The sequence below is a fragment of the Glycine soja genome, chromosome 12, assembly GCF_004193775.1.
Source record: "Glycine soja cultivar W05 chromosome 12, ASM419377v2, whole genome shotgun sequence".
In the NCBI taxonomy this organism is placed as follows: Eukaryota; Viridiplantae; Streptophyta; class Magnoliopsida; order Fabales; family Fabaceae; genus Glycine; species Glycine soja.
This window is the reverse complement of record NC_041013.1, coordinates 26,635,900-26,659,892: the sequence shown is the minus strand read 5'-3', so window position 1 is coordinate 26,659,892 and position 23,993 is coordinate 26,635,900. Positions and strand designations below refer to the sequence as shown.

General features: G+C 37.5%; 3 protein-coding genes across 6 annotated transcripts; 2 read left to right on the top strand and 1 right to left on the bottom strand.

The window, feature by feature from the left end:
• The first annotated feature begins 1,300 nt into the window (after nucleotides 1-1,300).
• Nucleotides 1,301-18,705, top strand: LOC114379653 (cytochrome c oxidase copper chaperone 1-like). 4 transcript variants are annotated; one of them, XM_028338343.1, is made up of 4 exons: nucleotides 1,301-1,420; nucleotides 17,276-17,532; nucleotides 17,616-18,239; nucleotides 18,356-18,705. In XM_028338343.1, exon 2 carries the CDS (start codon nucleotides 17,289-17,291, stop codon nucleotides 17,529-17,531), a length of 243 nt encoding a protein of 80 aa, XP_028194144.1. In that variant the 5' UTR covers nucleotides 1,301-1,420; nucleotides 17,276-17,288; the 3' UTR covers nucleotide 17,532; nucleotides 17,616-18,239; nucleotides 18,356-18,705. The 4 variants fall into 4 exon arrangements, with proteins under 4 accessions (XP_028194144.1, XP_028194142.1, XP_028194143.1 ...); XM_028338341.1 differs by adding an exon at nucleotides 2,319-2,390 and having other exon boundaries at nucleotides 1,318-1,420; nucleotides 17,276-18,239; nucleotides 18,356-18,620; XM_028338342.1 differs by adding an exon at nucleotides 1,828-1,898 and having other exon boundaries at nucleotides 1,318-1,420; nucleotides 17,276-18,239; nucleotides 18,356-18,620.
• Nucleotides 9,450-14,203, bottom strand: LOC114378897. Its single transcript, XM_028337484.1, has 2 exons — nucleotides 13,249-14,203; nucleotides 9,450-10,309 (listed from the first exon to the last, which is right to left on the bottom strand). The coding sequence occupies exons 1-2, from the start codon at nucleotides 14,201-14,203 to the stop codon at nucleotides 9,450-9,452; spliced, it is 1,815 nt and encodes a 604-aa protein (XP_028193285.1).
• Nucleotides 18,706-20,985: 2,280 nt separating the features above from the next.
• Nucleotides 20,986-22,377, top strand: LOC114379654. The gene is made up of 3 exons (XM_028338345.1): nucleotides 20,986-21,151; nucleotides 22,026-22,079; nucleotides 22,299-22,377. Exons 1-3 carry the CDS (start codon nucleotides 21,052-21,054, stop codon nucleotides 22,352-22,354), a joined length of 210 nt encoding a protein of 69 aa, XP_028194146.1. The 5' UTR covers nucleotides 20,986-21,051; the 3' UTR covers nucleotides 22,355-22,377.
• The last annotated feature ends 1,616 nt before the right edge of the window (nucleotides 22,378-23,993 follow it).

Sequence of the window (23,993 nt, the reverse complement as noted above, 5' to 3'; positions counted from 1 at the left end):
TTTAACACTTTCTTTCCTCTTGTTCTCATTTTTTATTTCATCATAAATTTTTTCATTTCATTATTTCTTGACTTTCTTTTCTTCCTCTAAGTTTTGATTTGTATTTTTTTCCTATTAAAACAATGTTTTTCCCTAGAATTAGTTCTTCTGTATATAATCATCATGATTATGCAATTGACATCCTTTTTTATTTCTATTTTCATTTTTTATGTCTTTTGTTAGGGAGGTTGTCGTTATTCATTGGTATATATATTTGTAGGCATGCAATCGTGGATAATTTTCAAGGCATGTTAAGTTTATTTTGATCTATCCAAAATGATATTTTTATATTAATATTTTTTTTTTGCTTTATTATTTGTTACATAAGAGTATTATTTTCTTTCAGTAATCTTTCTTACTTTCTTGATAATTAATAGATCGAAGAAGTATATATCGTTGGTACATGTTTTGGTGCTTTATTCAGAAATGGAGTGGGCAAGTACATTAGCAAGTGCAACAATAGTCTTATGATTGTCTTCTATTAGAAGATTCTCATGTATAATAACTGGTCTTACATATACAAGAAGGATTTGCAACAAAACAAACATGTACTTATTCTAAAATGTATTGGATGGAGGATGTCCCTCTCCCCCATTAGTTATTTTATTTTAATTAATTTTGATGTATTGGCTTATGCCATTTCTAATTAATTATATCATTTGGAATGCTTCTAATTGAAAAAAAAAAGTATATGTCTTGAATAATATAATAATTATTATGACATATCAATCTTATTTTCATAAAGTAAGCTTCTCTCATTTTTTACTCACTGATTTTCACACTATCTTTTGTAATTAAATATATAAAATTTAAGTTTGATTGTTGATATTATTTTCTATTTTTTGCATTTGTAGTTATTTAATCTAAATATTTAATAATATTTTAAAATTTCAAATAATATAAAAATTATTCATATAAATTATAAAAAATAAATTTAATACCTTCGCAAGTCATGTGAGACTAAGCTAGTAAAATAGTAAATCACGGTTTGAATTTTCATTAAAAATGCTAATCATATTAGTTATATTATTATCTTGCATTATCACAATATCACTGCATATATTATGTATTTATAATAATATTATATTTAATAAATACTATTATAGTATATTATAAATTAATTGATTGCAGAGTAAAATTAAATGTTGTATCTCTTAAATATAGTAATGAAAATTTTAAATTAAATAATAATAATAATAATAAATTAATTAATTAAAAAAAGGAAAAGAAAAGAAAAATAACATTATTTGCTTTAAGTTGTAAAACCTCCAGAAGAATCGTCGTCTTTCTGGTCCATTGTAAGACTTGGAATAGCACAACGCAGAAAGCCTCCATTACCGTACAGTGCTCGCAGACCTGAGAGGCTGAGACTGTGAGGATTGTAAGCTCTCTCTTCTATCTCCCACTCTTACACTGCAACAAACCCTTATTAACTCTTCTTAAAACGCGTTATTTTATGCCTCTCTTTCCGTTAATTTTCCTTTTCCCATTCCTCAAGACCGATTTGCATCAAGTTTTTTTTAGGGTGAATTTTGTAATTGGTTGATGCTTTCATTTTCTTCATCAGACGTCACATTCTTAGGGTTAATGTTGCTATTTATATATGTATTCAGCAATTTGGTATTATTTGATATTTGATGGCCAATATTTATATACAAAATTTATTTTAGTTTTAATTTCCATTCAGCCTCTTCATCAAACGCCTTGCGTCAAGGTTCCCTTACCCTAGTACTCTCTCTCTCTCTCTCTCTCTCGTTTTCTGTGTCAGTTTCTTGTTTTTGGTTTCAGGTGTTGATGAGTGGTGGTTTGCTTATTTATGCTTCTTATTCACAGAAGAGGAGATAAAATAGTTCAACCATGTAGGCATAACATTTTACCATCACCTCCACTGTCCTCTAGATTCCCCTCTCATCACTTGAGATAGATTTCTTCGCAAAATGAATCCAAAACGTGCTCTGGTTCTGTTTGAATAAACTTCTCAATGAACAGTACACTTATATGAGGAAAAAAAATAAAAAAGGTAAAATGAATTAAGCTTCCCCCATTTATAAAAAAGGTAAAAAGGTAAAATTAGCTTATGTATAGTTAATTTATAGAAACTCACCCATTTAACTTCTTCAGGAGCTGATTTTTAACTTATGCATAGGTTGTGATTACATAGTTCTGATGAAATAATATTGACTTCCTTGGTACTGTTGTCTTAGTTTTCTGTTAGTTTGCGGGTTAAGTTTTTAAAGATAACCCACCTCCTTGCGTCCTGAGCTTGCTTCCATGTGCAGTGTAGGTGGTGAAGTGTATGTGTTGGTGTGGGTGCGGGAAGTCCTATAAAAGCTGTATTTGGGAGAATAAAGGTGCTGTGATAATTTTTGGTTGGATCAGTTTGAGTGTGGGATAGGTTCTTGACTAGGCCCTGAGTATTGCGATGGGGAAAATTTAAGTTAGAGACTAATCCAGAACATGAGTTGTTTAAGTCTGAATTCATAGGTTAGAAAAAATGAGGCTTAGTGGTTACAAAAGAAATAGGATTAATGGGTTTGAGTTGAAGTTAAGTCGTTGAGGTTGTTGTAATTGTAACCCAGAGCATTCCTTGGTAGTTTTATTATGAAGTCAAATGTCAAAGAAACTCAGATGATTCTTAATATCTAAACCCTATTTGTTTCCTAGTTCACATGTTTCTTGTTGGTTTTAAATTCAGAATTTGACAATAGAGTTCTCTATACATTGGTCATGGTTTTAATTTTATGTTGTATCTGAGAAATCTGTTTTGGGACCTACAATGGGATGTTATTTTACTCTTTATATTTAACCAAAACCAAACATATACATGTGTACTAGTTTTGTTTCATACTCGATCGATCTAGACTCTAGTAAGGCGTGGTGGCTATTGTTTGATACTGTTAGGAGAGAAGGGTAAAGTCCCTATTGTGTTATCATTAATGACAAAACCCACTAGTTGTAGTGAGATGCCACTAATTGTGGAAGCAAACCTTGGTTTCAAAAACTAGTAGCTCTTCTAAACAAAAAGAAAATGGCAGCTTGACAATACCTGCCTGTATCACAACACAATTCACAAAGTTATAATGCCTTTCAAAATCCATGAACATATTTGTTATCTTTATATGATCTTGTATTTATTATTACGTAGAAACTTATGATTCCGATTGATATGTAATTACCTAATAATCAGTAATTGATTGATATGTAATCAATACTGATTCTGATTTCTCCATTATAAATAAAGATGAGATGTGGTCATCCAAGACACACAATTCTACAGTTAAACACTGTTATAATATTAATGCTCCAGTCAACTTTTGCCTTTATTTTGTCTTTTTTTGTGGAAAAGCTTAGCTGATCCCTGGAAGTAAAACAATCAACTTCATTAAACCGTAAGCTGCTAAACAGATTTTTAATTGGAATACATACCTTTTATGATAATAGTTCTGAAACATCTGCGAACACTTTTTTTTCTTGGAAGCCAAACACTTTCGTCCCTAATTTCTTGATCACTCTGGTCAATTTGCACCACTATAATCCAATTTCTCTTTTTTCTTCTGCTATTCTCATGCTAAGACTTTTCCCGATCACTTTGCTTGATTTTCCTGGTCTCTGGTTCGTGACTCAGGTTCTGCTGCATAAAATCTTGGTTCTAGTTTGTGTATTCAGGTTTGTTGATGTTCTAGTTGTTGAAGTGAACGAGTTTCTAAGAGAAAGAAAATTGAGAGAGAATCTGAGGCAAGAAAGTGGAATTTTGTTTAACCATTACTCAAATGAAAAAAGGTTACAAATAGAGCTTATATAGGCTCTTAGGACAATAGTTACTAACTGTTAACATAAACTAACAGAGTTACTAACTAACTAACAGAATTTCTAACTAACTAATACCAGATGAATAACTGGTTATTTACATATATATCCTAATACCCCCCTCAAACTCAAGGGGGAGGATTTCTACAGATGAAATCCTTCACATTGAGTTTGCTCTTAAGGAAGTCAAAGCGGTTAGGAGAAAGAGGCTTGGTTAGAATATCTGCCCATTGATCTAGAGAAGGAATATGGTACATAGCTAACTGCTTGGACAACACTTGTTCTTGAACAAAGAAAACATCAATTTTCACATGCTTAGTCCGAGAGTGGAAGACAGGGTTGTGTGGCAGCAACACTTTGGTTATCATAGCAGAATTGGAGTAGCAAAAGGGACATCCGACTCCTTCAATAGAACTTGAACCCATGTAAGTTCTGCAGAGGACTGTGCCAAGCTTCTGTACTCAGCCTCAGTGCTAGACCTTGCAGTGACTTGCTGCTTCCGGACCACCAAGAGATAAGGTTGAGACCAAGGAAAAGTGCAAAGCCAAAAGTGGACCTTCTGTCATCATCTACATCAGAGGCCCAATCATCACACATGGCTCTAACAAATAATACTGTTTCCTCAAGAATGCCATTGAGGAATGCATTATTAACATCTAATTGGAGTAGATCCCATCCATTTGTCAAAGCAAGAGTGATTATAATTCTAATAGTGATAAGGCTTAACAACAGGAGAAAAGGTTTCATGAAAATCAAATCTGTGCACTTGATGAAACCCCTTAGCTACGAGCCTAGCCTTGTACATATTAAGAGTCCCATCTGCATTTTCCTTAACTCGAAATACCCACTTAAAACCAACTGCTTTTCTGTTAGTGGGTAAGGAAACCAGATCCCAAGTATGATTGTTTATCAAAGCATTGTATTCTTGCTTCATAGCAGACAACCAATCAGGATCAGCCATTTCTTGTTTGACACCTCTGGGCTCACAATGAGTTAAAAACAGTGAAGGGTGAATTCTGGGGTTATGAAAACCAGACTTGGATCTTGTTTGCATAGGGTGCACGTTAGGAGGCCTAAGAAGTAATTGGTGCTCAGATTCAGGAACAGAAACACTAGACTGAGTAGGAGGATCAGAAACATCTTGAAGTTGTTGCTGAGACAGATTTGTTGATGCAACAGACTGATGTGTGCTAGGATCAGAAAAAGCCGAAGAGGTAACAGGAGAGGTTACAGAATTAGGTGCAGAGACAGTGTTTGAAGCTGGGTCAGATGATGAGTTAGTATGTAAGGGGATGGAATCAGAAACAGTGTTGGGAATGGATGCGGTAGGTGGAGTTTGAGTAAAGGGAGGGAAGGAAGGAGTAAGACTAAAATGTTGAGGAGCAGAGGTCATAGAATATGAGGCTTGAGGAAATAGTTCAGAATAGGGAAACCTATTCTCATTAAAAACTACATCCTTTGAAACAGTTGCTGTAAAAGAAACAGGTACTCTCAATGAAGGCTGAGAAGCAGAAAATTCTTGAAGCTTAAGATTGGGAAATGAATAGAGGCCATCACTACCAGCAATGCCTTGAAGTAAGACTTCATTGGTTGCCTGTGATTTGACAGTACAAAAGTGAGGGTAGAATTTGAAATAAACTCCATTATCTTTAGCAAACATACTGACTTAGCAGATTTTTAGTGATTGAAGGAACATGTAACAAATTATGAAGATAAAGAGGAAAATTAGGATTGGTAGGGGACCTAGAAGAACCAGAACCAGAACCAAGAATTTTCAAACCTTCACCATTACCAATATAAATCTGATCTGGTCCATCAAAGTGGCCAAGCTGATGAATATTGTGGTTCTCCAGTCACATGGAATGAAGCTCCCGAGTCAGGGATCCAAGTTGAGTTAGCATTTTCCTGGGAAGATGAGTTAGCTAGCATGGCACTAGGAATAGCTTGAATAGGAACAGACTGATTCTGACTTTTAGTATTTGCAGGGTTAACCCCAGTATTAAACTTAGAGTTGGCTTGTGATTGTGAACTACCATGTTGCACATGCTGTAATGTAGCAGGATCATACAACACCATTGATTCATGAGGCTGATAAGTGAAATCAGATCTGTAATAACAGATATTTGCCGTATGACCGTATTTGAGATAGATCTGGCACTGGAAATTGGCAAACTGGCCACCACAACCTCGATTGGGACCAGCACCACCACAGCGGCCACCACCGTCGCCGCTGCTGCGATCAGAGTAGCTACTGCGATCAGCATTTCTGTGCGTGTAACCACCACAATCATGCGAAGAGGAATTAGGATTCACATACAACTGAGTATAGTTCATGGACGGACAGAATGACTTCTTGCTAAAGCGATTGGATCGTGATTCATGTGCAAGTAACAGCACTTCAACCTCTGCAATAGGAGGAGTCACAAACTTACTTTCAATAACCGAGACTACTAGAGTATAGTCCGGTGGTAGACCTTCTAAAATAGCATCAACATGTTCTTGATGCTGAATTGGACTGCCAACGCCGGCAAGCTCATCAGTGATATTCTTGATCTGACTCAAGAAATCGTGCATGGTTTTACCTTCCAAAGAAGTGGTGCACAAGTTTGTTCGAAGTTGGCGAGCATGAGCCTTTGTTTGAGTGAAGTGTTTGTGAATTTTATCCGATACCTGATACAAGTGAACCGAACCAAGAGCACGAGACAGGATCGACTTACAAAGTGTGAATTGAAGCCAGGTAAGTGATGGTACCAGGCCAATTTCTTGTTTATTTCTCTTACAGTACAAATGCACCACTAGGGATTTGAGCCTAGCCTCCCTAACCAACCACAGTGATTATCCCCCCCATTCTAAGCAGTCCAACTCTATTTATAGCTGGCTGCTAACTACTAACTGCCTTTAACTAACTTGAACAGTTACAAGGCTAACTACTAACTGTAACTGATCTTAGTCAGCTACCTAATCCAGGTTCTGGCTGCTGCTCTGGCTTCCTCTTATACTTGGCATGTGTCCTTCCTTCATACACTTGCGTAATCGGTAACCTAACAATTCTCCCCCCCAAGAGAGCCACCTTGTCCTCAAGGTGAAATGCAGGAAATTGCTGCTTCATAACATCAACCGATTCCCATGTAGCTTCAAAGTCAGGTAAATCTTCCCATTGGACGAGCACTTCAGCTGTGCCTGCAGGGTGGTTTTTGACAGCTAGAGGCTCTACCCTTAAGCTCTAACTCATCAGTCAGCATTGGAGGTAAGGGTTGAGGGTTCACTGCAGGAGCCACGGCTTTCTTTAATAGAGACACATGAAAGACCGGATGAACTTTACTCTCGGGTGGTAAGTTGAGCTGGTATGCTACTTTACCAATGACCTTAGAAATCTGATATGGCCCATAAAATCGAGGGCTTAATTTCTCATTCAACTTCTTAGCCAAAGATTTCAAACAATACGGTTGTAATTTCAGGTAAACCCAATCATCCACAGCCAAGTCAACATCCCTACGATGCTTATTGGCATATGCTCACATCTGGTCCTGAGCCTTAAGCAGATTAGTTCGTAATTGGTCCAACAAAGAGTCCCTATCTTGTGTCAGCCTATTGACCTCCTCTACTGCTGAAGGAACAGTTGTGCCTTTAAGCAATTGAGGTGGGTCTCTGCCATAGAGAGCCTTGAAAGGAGTAAGCTTAGAGGAACAATTATAATTAGAGTTAAACCAAAATTCTGCCCAACTTAAGCAGGAAGGCCAATGCTTTGGTTTTTCTCTTGTAACACACCTTAAGTATGTTTCCACTCCTCTACTGACCACCTCAGTCTGGCCATCTGTCTGAGGGTGATATGCGGAACTAAATTGAAATTTAGTTCCTAACAGATTTGAATAATTCCCTCCAAAATTGACTTAGAAAAATCTTATCCCGATCTGAAATAATGGTGTTTGGAAACCCATGTAATTTCACAACCTCCTTGACAAATAGATCAGCTATATCCTTTGCAGTGAAGGGGTGACTAATGGGAATAAAATGAGCATACTTAGTCAATCTGTCTACCACAATCAGAATTGCGTTCTTTCCTTGTGCTCTCAGTAGACCCTCTATGAAATCCATAGATATATCCGACCAAACCTGTGTCGGGATAGGAAGAGGTTGCAACAAACCAGCCAGGGATAGGGCCTGATATTTATTCTGTTGGCAAGTTTCACATGCAGCCACAAACCGTAATATGTCCTGCCTCATACCCTCCCAATAAACTAAGGCTGCTATCCTTTTAAATGTTCTGAAAAACCCTGAATGGGCTCCTACAACAGAGTTGTGATACTCTGTCATAAGTGTTTGCACCTTGGGAGATGTTTTAGAAATTACTAACTTGCCTTTATACCATAATTTTTTATCCTGCAAGGAGTAGTATCCTGGATGTGCAGATCCATTTACCAATAAATCCTGCATAATTTTCTTCAGTTTCGGGTCAGCCAAAACTTCAGACTCCCACTCTTCCTCATCAGAAAATCTGATCATAGAAATGGCCGAATATGTCATTCTTCTAGATAATGCATCAGCTGCCTTGTTCTCACATCCTGGCTTGTACACTATATCAAAATCAAACCCCATCAGTTTTGAAGTCCATTTAAACTGATCCTCTGCCAGTAATCTCTGCTCAGTTAAAAACTTCAGACTTTTCTTATCTGTTAATATAGTGAATTTGCGGCCCATTAAGTAGTGTCTCCACTTTTGTACTGCCAACACAATAGCCAAGAGTTCTCTCTCATAAACTGACTTTTTTTGAGCCCTATCAGAGAGAGTTTGGCTTAGAAAAGCCAATGGTCTCCCCTGCTGCATTAATACTGCCCCTAATCCTTTATTAGACGCATCAGTCTCCACTGTGAAGGGTTGAGTAAAATCGGGTACAGTGAGAACAGGAATTTCTGCCATTGCATTCTTCAATTTTCTAGTAGCCTCCTCAGCCTTCTCATTCCACTTAAAACCATCCTTCTTTAGCAAGTTATACAGAGGCCTTGCAATCCTACCATAATTCTGAACGAAACGTCTGTAGTACCCTCTGAGACCCAAAAATCCCCTTAATGATTTCACATCGCTAGGAGTAGGCCAGCTTCGCATAACCTCTAATTTCTGGGGATCTGCCGCTACAGCTTCCCCTGAAATTATGTGCCCCAAATACTCTAATTGACTCTGCCCGAAACTGCACTTTTTCTTGTTGACCAGCAACTTATTCTCAGCCAACAGGGATAGGACAGCTCTCACATGAGTCCTATGATCCTCTTGACTTCTGCTATAGATGAGGATATCATCAAAAAATACCAAGGTAAACTTCCTTAGGTAGGGCCGCAGGACTTCATTCATTAATGCTTGGAATGTGGAAGGGGCATTCGTAAGACCAAATGACATTACTACAAACTCATAATGGCCCTCATGGGTTCTAAATGCAGTTTTTGGGATATCTTCTTCCTTCATTCTTATTTGATGATAACCAGACTTAAGATCCAGTTTAGTAAAGATTACTGCACCCCCGAATTCATCCAAGAGTTCATTGATAATCGGTATAGGAAATTTATGGGGACCGTTATCTTATTGAGAGCCCTATAATCCACACAAAACCTTCATCCTCTATCTTTCTTTTTCACTAATATAATAGGGCTTGCATAAGGACTGATACTGGGCCTAATAATCCCTGAATTTAGCATGTCATCCACTAGTTTCTCAATTTCATTTTTCTGGTAATGAGGGTACCTGTAAGGCCTTATGTTGGGGATTTCAACTCCATTTTTTAACTCAATGCTATGGTCTTGTCTCCTCGAAGGAGGGAGACCACTAGGGTCCTGAAAGATCTCATGATATTCCTCAAGAATACCTTCCATCCATGCAGGTATCAGGCTTGCTTCCGGTACAGCTGGTAGACTCCGACAACACAACAGGAACCCCTCTCCTTCATTCTGCAGGACCTTGGCAATGGATCTCAGCGAAGCAGCAGATCTGGCCATTGCCGGTTCTCCCTTTAATGTGAATGACCCCTCAGTTGTAGGTATCTTTAGAGTTAACTCTCTGAAATTTGCCCTTATCTCACCTAGAGATGCCAACCATTCCATCCCTAATACCACATCCACTCCCGTCATTTCAAAGACAAATAAGTCTTGCTGGATTTCCATGAGTTGGATCTGCAATTTGACATTCTTGCTAACTCCTTCACACCTGATTTTTCGTCCATCCCCTACTTCCACAGAATATGGTTTAGTAGGTGTGATTGGTATTTGTTGTTGTTTCACTATTGCATCAGAAATGAAATTATGAGAGGCCCCACAGTCTACCAATATAATGACTCTGTTTGTGGCAATATTTCCCCAAAGTCTAATGGATTTTTTTGAAGTCAATCCTGGCATGCTATACAGGGACAGCTGAATACTCTGCAGGTTTTTCTCATTTATTGCTCCTTCTTTTTCGTCTTCTTCATCTTGTCCTTCTCCTAAAATAAGGACTTGGAATTGTTTATTGGGGCATGTATGACAGGAGGATTCGCTTTGGTACATGGAATATAGGCACACTTACTGGAAAATCTATGGAAATAGTGGATGTTATGGTGAGGAGGAAGATCAATTTTATGTGCCTACAAGAAACTAAGTGGACAGGTGAAAAAGCGAAAGAATTAGACAACTCGGGATTTAAGCTGTGGTATACGGGAAAAATCAGATCAAGAAATGGGGTAGGGATTATTGTGGACAAGGAGTGGAAGAAGGATGTCGTGGATGTAAGAAGAGTAGGAGATCGTATCATAGTCTTAAAATTGGTAGTGGGACAGGACACCTTTAATGTTATTAGTGGGTACGCACCTCAGGTTGGGTTAGCAGAACACTTTAAGGTAAAATTTTGGGAGGATCTAGAAGGGGTACTTCAGGATATACCCCAAGGAGAGAAAGTTTTCCTAGGAGGGGATCTCAATGGACATGTAGGTAGCGTGGCTAGAGGTTTTGAGGGGGTGCATGGGGTTTTGGCCTAGGGGAGATGAATGGGGAGGGTAAATCCATCTTGGAGTTTTCAGAGGCTTTGGATCTTTCTATAGCCAATACATGGTTTAAGAAAAGAGAGGAACATCTTATCACTTACAAAAGTGGAGGGACATGTTCTCAGATAGATTTCTTCCTTATCAGGAAGTCTGATAGGAAGTATTGCTTGAATTGTAAAGTTATCCCGGGAGAGAGCTTGACTACCCAACATAGAGTTTTGGTTATGGATGTAAGAATTAGAGATAGGGCAAAGAGAAGAAGTCCTCTGGTAGCACCAAGGATCAAATGGTGGCACTTGAAGGGTGAGAAACAAGGAATATTCCAACAAAAGATATGGGAGGGTTGGTGTGGACAATCACAAGGAAGTGCAAATGATATGTGGAACAAGATGTCCCAAGAGATTATTAAAGTGGCTAAAGAGACGTTGGGTGAATCTAGAGGTTTTGGACCTAGGGGTAAAGAATCGTGGTGGTGGAATGAAAATGTTCAGAGCAAAGTTAGAGTAAAAAAGGAGTGTTTCAAGGAGTGGTCTAGGTGTAGAAATTCTGAAACTTGGGATAAGTATAAGATAGCTAGAAATGAAACCAAAAAGGCGGTGAGTGAGGCAAGAGCCCAAGCTTTTGACGGACTATACCAAGCTCTAGGAACCAGGGACGGAGAAAGATCTATATATAGGCTTGCTAAGGGTAGAGAGAGGAAGACTAGAGATTTGGATCAAGTAAAGTGTGTTAAGGATGAAGAAGGCAAAGTCTTAGTGCATGAAAAAGATATCAAGGAAAGGTGGAAGGTGTATTTCCACAACTTATTTAATGATGGATATGGATATGACTCTAGCAGTCTAGACACAAGAGAAGAGGACCGGAACTATAAGTACTATCGTCGGATTCAGAAACAGGAAGTAAAGGAAGCGTTGAAAAGAATGAGTAATGGTAAGGCGGTGGGGCCAGACAACATACCTATTGAAGTGTGGAAAACTCTTGGAGATAGAGGTCTTGAGTGGCTCACCGAACTCTTTAACGAAATTATGAGGTCAAAACGCATGCCGGAGGAATGGAGGAGAAGCACGTTAGTGCCAATCTATAAGAACAAGGGGGATATACAAAATTGTGCAAATTATAGGGGAATCAAGCTCATGAGTCATACCATGAAATTATGGGAAAGAGTGATTGAACGGAGATTAAGAAAGGAGACTCAAGTTACTAAGAATCAATTTGGTTTCATGCCGGGAAGGTCGACCATGGAAGCGATTTATTTATTACGGCGGGTGATGGAGCAATATCGCATGGCCCAACAAGACTTGCACTTGATTTTTATTGACTTGGAGAAAGCGTATGATAGAGTGCCTAGAGAGATTTTGTGGAAAGCTCTAGAGAAGAAAGGGGTTAGGGTTGCATATATTCGAGCTATCCAAGATATGTATGATAGGGTATCGACTAGTGTTAGGACACAGGGTGGAGAGTCAGACGATTTTCCCATCACAATTGGTTTACATCAAGGGTCAACCCTTAGCCCCTACCTTTTTACCTTAATTCTGGATGTCCTCATGGAACAAATCCAAGAGATAGCGCCGAGATGCATGCTTTTTGCAGATGACATAGTCCTCCTTGGAGAGTCGAGGGAGGAGTTGAATGAGAGGTTGGAAACTTGGAGACGAGCTCTAGAAACACATGGCTTTCGCCTAAGCAGAAGCAAATCGGAGTATATGGAATGTAAGTTCAACAAAAGAAGGAGGGTTTCTAACTCAGAGGTGAAAATAGGAGACCATATTATCCCTCAAGTCACACGGTTTAAATATCTTGGGTCTGTAATACAGGATGATGGGGAAATTGAAGGGGATGTGAATCATCGCATTCAAGCAGGATGGATGAAATGGAGAAAAGCATCGGGGGTGTTATGTGATGCAAAGGTACCGATCAAGCTAAAGGGAAAGTTTTATCGGACTGCGGTAAGACCGGCGATTTTGTACGGAACAGAATGTTGGGCGGTCAAGAGCCAACATGAGAATAAAGTAGGTGTAGCGGAGATGAGGATGTTGCGGTGGATGTGTGGTAAGACTCGACAGGATAAAATTAGAAACAAAGCTATTAGAGAGAGGGTTGGAGTAGCGCCTATTGTAGAGAAGATGGTGGAAAATAGACTTAGGTGGTTTGGGCATGTAGAGAGAAGACCGGTAGACTCTGTAGTGAGGAGAGTAGACCAGATGGAGAGAAGACAAACAATTCGAGGCAGAGGAAGACCCAAAAAGACTATAAGAGAGGTTATAAAAAAGGATCTCGAAATTAATGGTTTGGATAGAAGTATGGTACTTGATAGAACATTATGGCGGAAGTTGATCCATGTAGCCGACCCCACCTAGTGGGATAAGGCGTTGTTGTTGTTGTTGTTGTTGTTGTTGTATGACCAGGGCCAAATTCCCCATTACAGCGGTAACAAAGTCCTTTTTCTGCCCTTTCTTGGAATTCCGCGTCTGACAGCCTCCTAAAAGGCCTACCTCTGTATGCCCCAGTGGACTTCACACTATTTGATTCCAAACTCGAACTCATCTCTCTTGTTTTTGTCGTGGTGCCTTTGTTTCCTGGATCCCACGTTACAGTTCTTGATGAACTATAACTTCTAGTTGGACCACCTCTATTACCTCCAACGTTACCTTTTTCCATTAGTGAATTTTTCTCCTCTATCCATTGCGCATAGTCCATCAATTCAGGGAGGGTGTTTACTGGATCCAACTTTAACTCTGCCCTCACCACTTCTTTCAGTCCATTCAGAAATATGCCTTTCAAATACTCAGGTTCTGTTCCTCTCAATGGACCGGCATACAATTCAAACTTCTCCCGATATTCTTCTACTGTTCCTTCGTGTTTCAGGCTGAGTAGTAACTTGTAAGGGCTTTGGTTCATTGAAGGCTGAAACCGCTGAATCACAGCATTCTTGAAATCTGTCCAATTAGGGTTTTTCTCGCAAAATTCCCACCATTGGTACCAGGTTAGTGCCTTCCCTTCCATTGCGACCATGGCTGCCTGGATTCGATCTTCTTCCTCTACACCTTTAGTCTCGAAATAGCGTTCCATCTTATTTGCCCAACCAAACGCATCTCCTCCGTCAAAAATTGGAATCTCAAGTTTCCGCCACTTTACCTCTCGATCGCGATTTTGCTGTTCTGCATGGTCACAATTGCCGCTTCCCCGATCGGTGCTCGACAAGATCCGCACCACTGTCATGAGCTCCGCCATTTGCGCCTTCAGCTCCGCTCGCTCGATGTGTTCCTCTTCAAACAATCGCTTCAAACTTGCGACGTCCTCACGTGTTTTGATCATGCCTTCGAACCCTCGTTCCAGAAATTCCACACGCGCTTCCATGTTTCCTCGCGTTGAAACCATGAATAGCTTCACGTCTCAGGATCAGAATTTTGCTCTGATACCAGTGATGGTACCAGGCCAATTTCTTGTTTATTTCTCTTACAGTACAAATGCACCACTAGGGATTTGAGCCTAGCCTCCCTAACCAACCACAGTGATTATTCCCCCCCCCCTCATTCTAAGCAGTCCAACAACTACTAACTGCCTTTAACTAACTTGAACAGTTACAAGGCTAACTACTAACAGTTACAAAGCTAACTACTAACTGTAACTGATCTTAGTCAGTTACCTAATCCAGGTTCTGGCTGCTTTGGCTGCTGCTCTGGCTTCCTCTTATACTTGCCATGTGTCCTTCCTTCATACACTTGCGTAATCGGTAACCTAATAGTAAGCAGCATCGGATCTTGAACTTCCCATGTCTCATACGCTGGATTCACAATTTCAGCATCTCGATGGAGCCTGTGTGACTTAATCACAGGCTTGATTTGCTGTTTCCAGTGCAGGTAATTTGAATCATCAAGCTTTTCAGCTATGGAGTTTGGAAATGATTGGGGAGCAGAAGGGAGGGAATTAAAATTGGCCATGGATGCAGAAACCTAGAGCTCTGGATACCATGAAAGAGCACTAAGAGAAAGGAAATTGTGAGAGAATCTGAGAGAAAATGGAGTTTTGTTTAATCATTACTCAAATGAGAAAGATTACAGGTAGAGCTTATATAGGCTCTTAGGACAGTAGTAACTAACTGTTAACAGAAATTAACAGTTTAACAGAGTTACTAGCTAACAGAATTTCTAACTAACTAATACCAGTTGAATAACTGGTTATTTACATATATATCCTAATATGAAGCCTGTAAAAATGCATTTGGCGTGTGGTTAATGTAGTTCATACATGTTTTCAGATTTTTTTTAATTAAGAGCAGTTTGGTCAGTAAAATATCTGACTAAGTTTCAAACGTTATATAAATACTGTTTCATAGTATTTCAAGACTTGGCATGAAAAGGAATGCTAATGACTTGTTGACCCTTGGAGTTCATTTTGTGCTTTGTTACAACAATCTTCTAGTTCATTTTATGGACACAGATTAATAACTTACAGGTTAATAATTTAAAATAAGATTGGAATTTTGTCTAAATGATGAATAATTGTTAGTAGTCTAATTTTTGTAGAAATTTTTTTGAAGTGGATGTCACCAAATTTTTCTAGACCTTTTCTGGCTATTCTATTGCCCACTTATTTGATAATTCATAATTTCATGGTACTCACCTATCTCTTGCTTGATGTAATTGCGTTAGTTAGCTAATGGGAAATATTTGATTAAAATAAGCAACATGAAACTGTAGAGATAGTTGTAACCACTTTCTAGTTAACTTTACTAAAGTTGGTCTCTCTCAAAGTTCCAAAAGTATTATTTTGAGAAGGCCTAAAGTGAAGTGTGTGTTCTACTTTTCTTGAGTAAGGCCAGTGTGCAAAGAGATTAATCCAGAGGGCAGAATATTATTATTATCATTAAAAATTACGCAAAGCAAATTGTGTGATTAGGAAAATGATTCCTATGGAGAATGACCCCTTCATGTAAAACATCCATTACATTTCACATCAGATTTCCTTTTCTCTCTCCCCTATCCTTTTTACATCACTCCTTTTCTGACTAACTCACATCCTATATATTAGCCTTAGCTGACTTGGTTCTTTGGGAGTATACTTGTTGTTGTAAGGCAATAGTTTTGGGCTTAACCAACTGTTGGTCAACATTCCTATCAGGTTGTTCTTTAATATTAAAATAATTATTCTGAACAAGGCTCCGCAGGTGGCTTATCGCTTGTCATTCTTCTAATCTTTAGTTACGATTTTGAAATTGTGACTCCAAAACACTTATTGCAAAAAATGAACAGTAAACATTTCAGTTGAAGAAACAGAGAGTAGCTTCAGTAACATAAATCCAACTACCCAAGGAATATGCATGCAAATGTACTTTGATTGTTGTCGCGCTCTTCAGCGAAAAATCTTCTAATATCTGGTTTTTTCATTTTGTGATTCTTTCTCACCAATCAAGAATAGATCAAATTTCTTGCCATGTATTTGATAAATATCTATCTTAAAAATGCTGATGATTTTACCCTCTAGTATTGTTGGTTGAAAAATATGTGTATGTTATCATTGTTGCTTGGTTTAGTGACACAGTTCGATTGAAGTTTGCAACATTGTTTATACTTACAAGGATATTTAATGTTGATTCATCTTACAGTTTACTTATTCTGTATCATTAATGAGCCTTTTGAATATGTTTCCCTGCTCAGTGTGGTGACATAGTTTGATTGAAGTTTTTCAACATTGTTTATACTTGCATGGCTATTTAATGTTGATTTGTATCAGTTCATGGTTTCTCTATATCATTGATTAGCCTATTGAATACTTAATTGCAATGATCAGTGATAGGCCTGTCACAAATGTGTATAGGAGGAGAGGCAAAGTTAGGCCCAGTAGCAGTAGCATGGAGGTGTATTTCAGTTATGGGAGAGAGAGGAGAGCAAATATTCATATTAGCTGTCATAAATACAAGAGTAATTACAAATAATTAAAAGAATATATACTTACTCTAATTAACATAATTGCTAAATTTAAGGACTATATTGTTGAAGGTCTTAGTTTCACATTAGATTGATGAAGTTCTGAGTTACTTCACTCAGCCACACATTGTATATGTTTATATAAAACAGAAAGAGTAAAATAAGAAAGAAGAAAAGACATGTTCAGACTAGGGAACCGGCTCCTACTTGGCTTTTCAGAGTACACACTAAAAACAACCTTTTCTAAACCTGTCAAGACTACTACAAAGATACAACTAGCTTACATTCTAACAATAATTAAAGAGTCTAATATGCTCTAGTACAATATTACTCTAATTACATATTTCTAAGTTCTAACATTAAGTTTATTAAGTTTGCTTGTGGCTCATTGCCATTTTTTTTCTATATAAATTTCGTTTGATTGTATTCTCAATCTCCCCACTCTTGCACAGATCTATCTGAGTTACACTTGTTATTCATTATCATTATTTTTTTTCTTTAGAGTATATAAGACAATGAGTGGTGCGCAACTGCAAAGTGCTTCCCCTGCCTTGATCATACAAGGGTCACAGAAAAATGAAGGTTCAGTGGCTGTGGCAACTGCTGCAGAGTCAAAGCCAAAGAAGAAAATCTGCTGTGCTTGCCCGGACACTAAAAGGTTGCGAGATGAATGCATAGTAGAGCATGGTGAATCAGCCTGTACAAAGTGGATTGAGGCTCATCGACTGTGCCTCCGTGCTGAGGGATTCAATGTTTGAGGTTGATAATGAGGAAAAGACATTAGTAGATTAACTCAGTTGATTTTATGAAATTGATAAAAGATTTTGGGTTGCAATTTTCAGGTTGACAGTTGAAATTTTGAATAAAAGCAGGGAAATTGATTGCTACAAGCAATTCATAATTTTTGAACCAGCAGGTTCTACACTGTTAGTTTTGTTGAGGCCAAAATATTTAAATGAAATTACAAATTGTCATATTGTCACTTTCCTGCTGTGTTTACTTTTTGTTGTGGAGTGTAGTGGTTATTTATTTTACACAATTTAATTGGTTGGCAGAAAGGTGCTGTTAATCAATAAATCCCCTTGCATTTTTTTCTACTATTTTTCTTTTTTTGTCCTTTTCATGGAGGAGCAACTAGCAAGCATAGTATTTTAGCTACAGGTTTAGGAATTGTCATTGTTTCTCATTTTTATTATGTGTTTCACTAGAGTAAGGAGTAAGGTTTGCAATGCTTTTGTTCTGAACCTAAACCAAATTGTTTGCTAGATATACCATTTCATCACGAAGCATAGGTAATTATATATGTCTGAGCATCTTTAGATACCTCGTTTCAAGTGTATTGGATGAGCAATCTAGGTTGAATATCATTTCTGTGCTTGGCTTTGGCAACTGATTCAATTTGTCTGTAAGTTAATGCAGTAAGAATCATCTACAGGATACAGAGGAGCAAAGATGTCGAGATCAAGGTTATCAAATTGAGATTCAAATTTTGAATTGCCAATCTAATTTTTGAATTGTGAATTGTATTGATTCATAAGATTCAAAAGACAATGAAAAATTAACTTCAAATATATTGATACAGATGACACAGGGGTGTATGAATGACACGGGGGGTCTGCAGGAAGTAAACACCACAAGGTCCAAGAGGAAGAATGCACCTCCAACTTGCTTAAGGAACGTACAACATGGTTGGCATCATGCATCATGCATACATGCACCGCACATAGGAAAAGCGCAAACCATATGATAGCATCGTGTCTTCTAGAAGATGTGTAGGTAGTGGAATAAAGGCATATTTGCTGTTAGGATATTTCTGATTACCTTTATCTTTTCCGTTTTTGCTTGTCGGGCCCTTGTCCCCTTATAGCCGCTATATATATGTAAGAAATGGCACTTCGAAGGCAAGGAATATATCAAAAAAGTTCTCGCTTAGTTCTCTCTTCTTCTCTCTTAGGAGGCTTGTCTTGGTCCTCGAATTCCAAGACGTAACATTGATGCTTTCATTGAGCTTCCATGGTTGCCTTCCATGGCTGCCATACCAACTTCCAATACCACAACCCATGCTACTCGCCAAACGGAGCTTCTATGGTTGCCTTCCATGGCTGCCACTCACCAAACGGAGCTTCCATGGCTGCCATACCAACTTCAACTACCGCAACTCATATTACTCGCCAAATGGAGCCTCCATGACTGCCTTCCATGGCCTGCCATTCCAGCCCAAACCACTGCAATCCACAACAACCGCTAACCCACCTTGAATTTTCGCCCGCTAGCGAGGACTGCCTTGGCCAATCTTGTTGCTCAACGCCGCCTCGAATACTCACTGGATGCCTTTCTCCTAAAACTGCTTCCGAAAACCAGCCACCACTACCCTTCTTCCTCCGTGCACCACTGCCACCTCCGTCACCTGTGTCGATTCCACCTCCATCTTCTTCCTCTGCACAGACATTCCTCACCCACACTCCAATACCGCCTATGCCGCGGACTCCGCGGCTGCCTCTGTAGCTTAAGCCGACTCCGTCACCCACGCTCACCGTACCCACGACCATGCCAACTTCGCCGCCATGCCCCACTCATGTCGCAACACCCTGTACCTTTACCAGCTCCACTTACCATTGTTGCCGTCCACCTCCCGGATAACCGCAAGCCCCAGGAGTCCTTCCCCACCCATCGCATCCTCTTCTCCGATCTCGGCTTATTCCCTTTCGTCTTGTTCTTTGCCAAAGTCAAGGACACGAAGCTTGACCACACCTTCCTTCTCCCCTTCTATGCCACTATCGACACCGCCAAATGGCTCCACTTCCGCAACACTCATCTTCACTCACTCATTCCTTCACCCATTTTAATTTGGGACCCTGATTCAAATTTGAAGCCATAGTTTGAAAATGCAACACCTTGAGGACAAGGTGTTTTTGATGGGCTTGGGAATGATACGGATGACACAGGGGGGGTTTGCAAGAAGTAAACACCACAAGGTCCAAGAGGAAGAATGCACCTCCAACTTGCTTAAGGAATGTACAACATGGTTGGCATCATGCATCATGCATACATGCATCGTACGTAGGAAAAGCGCAAACCATATGATAGCATCGTGTCTTCTAAAAGATGTGTAGGTAGTGGAATAAAGGCATATTTGTTGTTAGGATATTTTTGATTACGTTTATTTTTTCCGTTTTTGCTTGTCGGGCCCTTGTCCCCTTATAGCAGCTATATATATGTAAGAAATGGTGCTTCGAAGGCAAGGAATATATCAGAAAAGTTCTCCCTGTGTTCTCTCTTCTTCTCTCTTAGGAGGATTGTCTTGGTCCTCGAATTCCAAGACGTAACATATATCATATAAATGATCTATAATGTTCAATGTAATAGTTTTAAACCTGAAAATAGATAAAAAAACAACTTATCAATATGGTCTCATAAAACACAATTATTAGTTTTATTTGAGTTTGTGAAATTACTATTTTAGAAGAATGGAAGTGAGGCAATGAAATGGCCAAGTAGTGTGCATAAATTGAAAATACAGTAGTGGAATAATTAAACATAATAAAATTAGAATTGTTTCTTCAATTTATTTTCCTTTAACAATTCAAGATTATAGGACTTTTCAGTTTCTTCATGAGAATTGGTGAAAGAAAAGTAAAAATATGAGAAAATAATGAATTATTAAATCGTATGATTTGTATCGATAATACAAAGTTACACATTCATTCATGTATTGTAAGATACAAAATCATTTGAAATTCTTATGATACGAATTGATAAGTAGCCAAGTCATAATCGAAGTGTAAATAGTAAGATTCTAATATCCATGCTCGAGATGATAAACAAACAACACCCTTAAAGCACTGCTACTTCATTGGTTATCTTTACATCTGCACTCACTACCTGCTTTCTTAACAGTTATGTACTTTTCCTTCCTGTGTGTCCATTTACCTAGATTTCAAATTCTGTGATCACTATTCTTTTAGTCTTAGTTTTTCTATTCTCATCTTATGTATATGTGGAAGCATTATGCTGATGTAGATGCTAGTGTCCATATAGTTGTGCAAAAGAGATTATTGAACGGAGAGTTAAACTTATTTATCTACTATAAAACCATATATAGAATGCCACAACCATGGCTGTTAATAACTATGACAGGAACTGGACATGATTCAGACTGCATGACTACACAGACCCTGAAGTAGGATAACAGCACACATTTATTCATACGAAGATTACATTATTTGGAGATTTGTATTGCCAAACACATGGCAATTACATTTTCATACATATTCCTTAATGGCCACAAGTGCAGTCCGTGCAAGTGCAGTTAGTGCCACACTTGCACTTCCCATCATGCTCAGCTGCTGGAACATCCATGTCAACAGTCTCGATGTAGCTGGGGAGGAAAAGAAATGGAAAAGAGAACACAGTTATAATAGGCTTTTCATTTCTTGCTGTGGCATTTTTTTTAGGCTTAAATGCAATTTTGGTCCCCCGGTTTTGATTAATTCATAATTTTAGTCTCTCCATTTTAAAATAAAAACATTTGACATCTGTTTTAAAGAATATGCAATTTTAATCTTCTATTTCAAAATAAAAAGATTTGACCTTCTATTTTACAAATTTTTTAATTTTAGTCCAATTCTCAATTTAATATATCATCAAAAAATGATTTAATTAACTATAATGTAAGAAATAAATAAAATAAAACGTAAATAAAATTGAAGATTGCATCGAAATCATTAATTTTTTAAAATATGAGAATCAAAATTGTGAATTTTCTAAAATAAAAGAATCAAATGTCTTTATTTTAAAATATAAGAACTAAAATTGTGAATTTTTTAAAAGATTAAATGTTTATTTTAAAATGAAAAGACCAAAATTACGGATTAAACAAAATAAGAAAATCAAAATTACATTTGAGTCTTTTTTTATATAAATCACATGTGTCATCTATCGGAGGATAGAGATAATCCTGTTTGAGCGAGATAGAATCACTATGAGATTTTCATTATGGGTCCTGGAATGTATAGAAACCATAGAGGGTGTTTAGTTTGAGAAAACTTGTCCTGTTTTCATTTTAAAAAAAAATGCCACCTGTTAATGTGTTCTGTGTTTAGAAGTTTGTATAGAAAATATTGAAAACAATTCTTTTCCACTTTTCCTATACAAATTTGAAATAGAAAACGAAAACAAAAAATGTTTCTCAAATCAAACGGCTCTAAAGTATTCAAAACCTAATACAATGGATACAAAAAGTGAACTTTTACCTCTTCTCAGTCTCTACTATAACACCATAGCTGTTTCCCTTGCTGCATGGCATAGTATGTAAGGATATAAGTAAAACAGCCTTTATATGTATCATGCAAGCTATACATCAGACCTCAGTCTACTGTATGCATAATATATGTCCTATACAGATTAATCCTTTAGAGATCAAATATGGTAATTGACTAATTGTAACATGAACTACATATATATATATATATGTAAATCTTGCTTTACACACAAATGCAGAAAACAAATGAAGCACTTACGTGCAGTTAGTCTTGTCAGCGCAGTCACAGTTGCCGCATGTGTTCGACATGTTTGGTTTTGAGGAATAAAGCAAAGCACAAGAAATGAACTTAGTTTTTGAATTCAATGCTTTGTATGATGCTGCTATGCTTCCAAGCACTGAACCATGATCCAGTATTTATAGAGGAAGAAAGAGCAAATCTTACTTGAGAGGTAGCATTGATTGGAGCTCCACTTTTATTGTGGACCTCACAAAGCTTGTGTGGGGCTAGTGAACTTTGGAGAATTTTTATCTGAAGGAATCTAAATCATGGTGGCTTGCTTGGCCTCCTCTTCTCCCCTCATGTCAACTTAATTAGATTCTTGGGGGAGACAATCACATTAAATAATGTCCTTTCGGTTGGCTCAATTTTAAAACTTTGATTTTAACCATGGTATCATGTAGCCCATCTCACATGATAGGATAAGATTTTATTGATGTTGGTGATGGTTGACTCAATTTATTTGTTTCTCTTTTCAAATATAATGACAATTGATACTACCCATGGTTATCAAACTTTTGGTTAACTCGCTAACTCTTACGATTTTATGAGTTCACTTATTTTCTGTGAGTTGATTCGTGTGTAAACTCTCTTTTTAGTATACTTTGGGTAGACTCAATAAACTCTAAGTAAACTCAGTAGACTCTCGAGTTTACCACTGAGTCAACGAGTCAGCAAGTTAAAAAAATTAGACCAAAATGTAAGTCATTTGGGGTTGTTTTCTGTTTGTTTAGTGTTCAACATACTTTCATTTAGTGTTGTTCTCGAATAAAAAAAATTTCACCTTTAATAACATCAAATTCTTGTTCTCTAATAACATCAAACTCTTGATAGAAATGATCTACTACTACTATAACATCTGCAGATTATTATCTAGTAGTGAAGTGTTACTAGATTTGGTTATTTAAGGGTGTGTTTAGTTTGCATTTTCATTTTCTGTTTTTGTTTCCTGTTTTTATTTTCTGAAAACTGTTCATTTTCAAAAGATTAGAATTCTGAAAACATGTTTGGTTTGACTTCTTATTTTCTGCTTTCAAAAAATAAAAACACTGAAAATGTGTTTTCAAAAGAAAATGTATTTTTAGATTTGCTTAAAATTACATTCCATGCCACCGTGTTTTTATTTTACCCAAAATGAGGTTCCTGGTTTCAATTGAAAACACTGAAAACGAGATTTTATTATTTTCAATTTTTTGTTCGTTTGAAAAAAATATTTTTATTGAAAATGAAAACAGAAATCCAACCAAACACATTTCTATCACCATTTTCTATTTCCAGTAAAAATGAAAATAGAAAACAACCAAATCAAATACCCCCTAAGTATTGTGAAATTTATGATTTATTATTTTACTTTATTGTATCGTTGAAATGTTTAATTAATATATTATTTATATATATTTTATTATTATTTTTATATGAAGTGGACTCTAATGAGTCTACGAGTTGAGTCTACAAGTCGAATTTATAGAACTCTCATGAATCTGCGTAAAATCTCGAGTTTGATAACCCTGATAATCCCTACGTTACCATTATTTTTGCTTGATTATTATTAAAACTCGTATAGTACTTTATTCTACTTTGAATTTGTTCTTTCTTTGTCATCTTTTTCACTCCTTCGATCTCCTTTTACAATGATACTTATTCTGCTGAAGGTATGTGTCAATAAGTATAGGATATTTC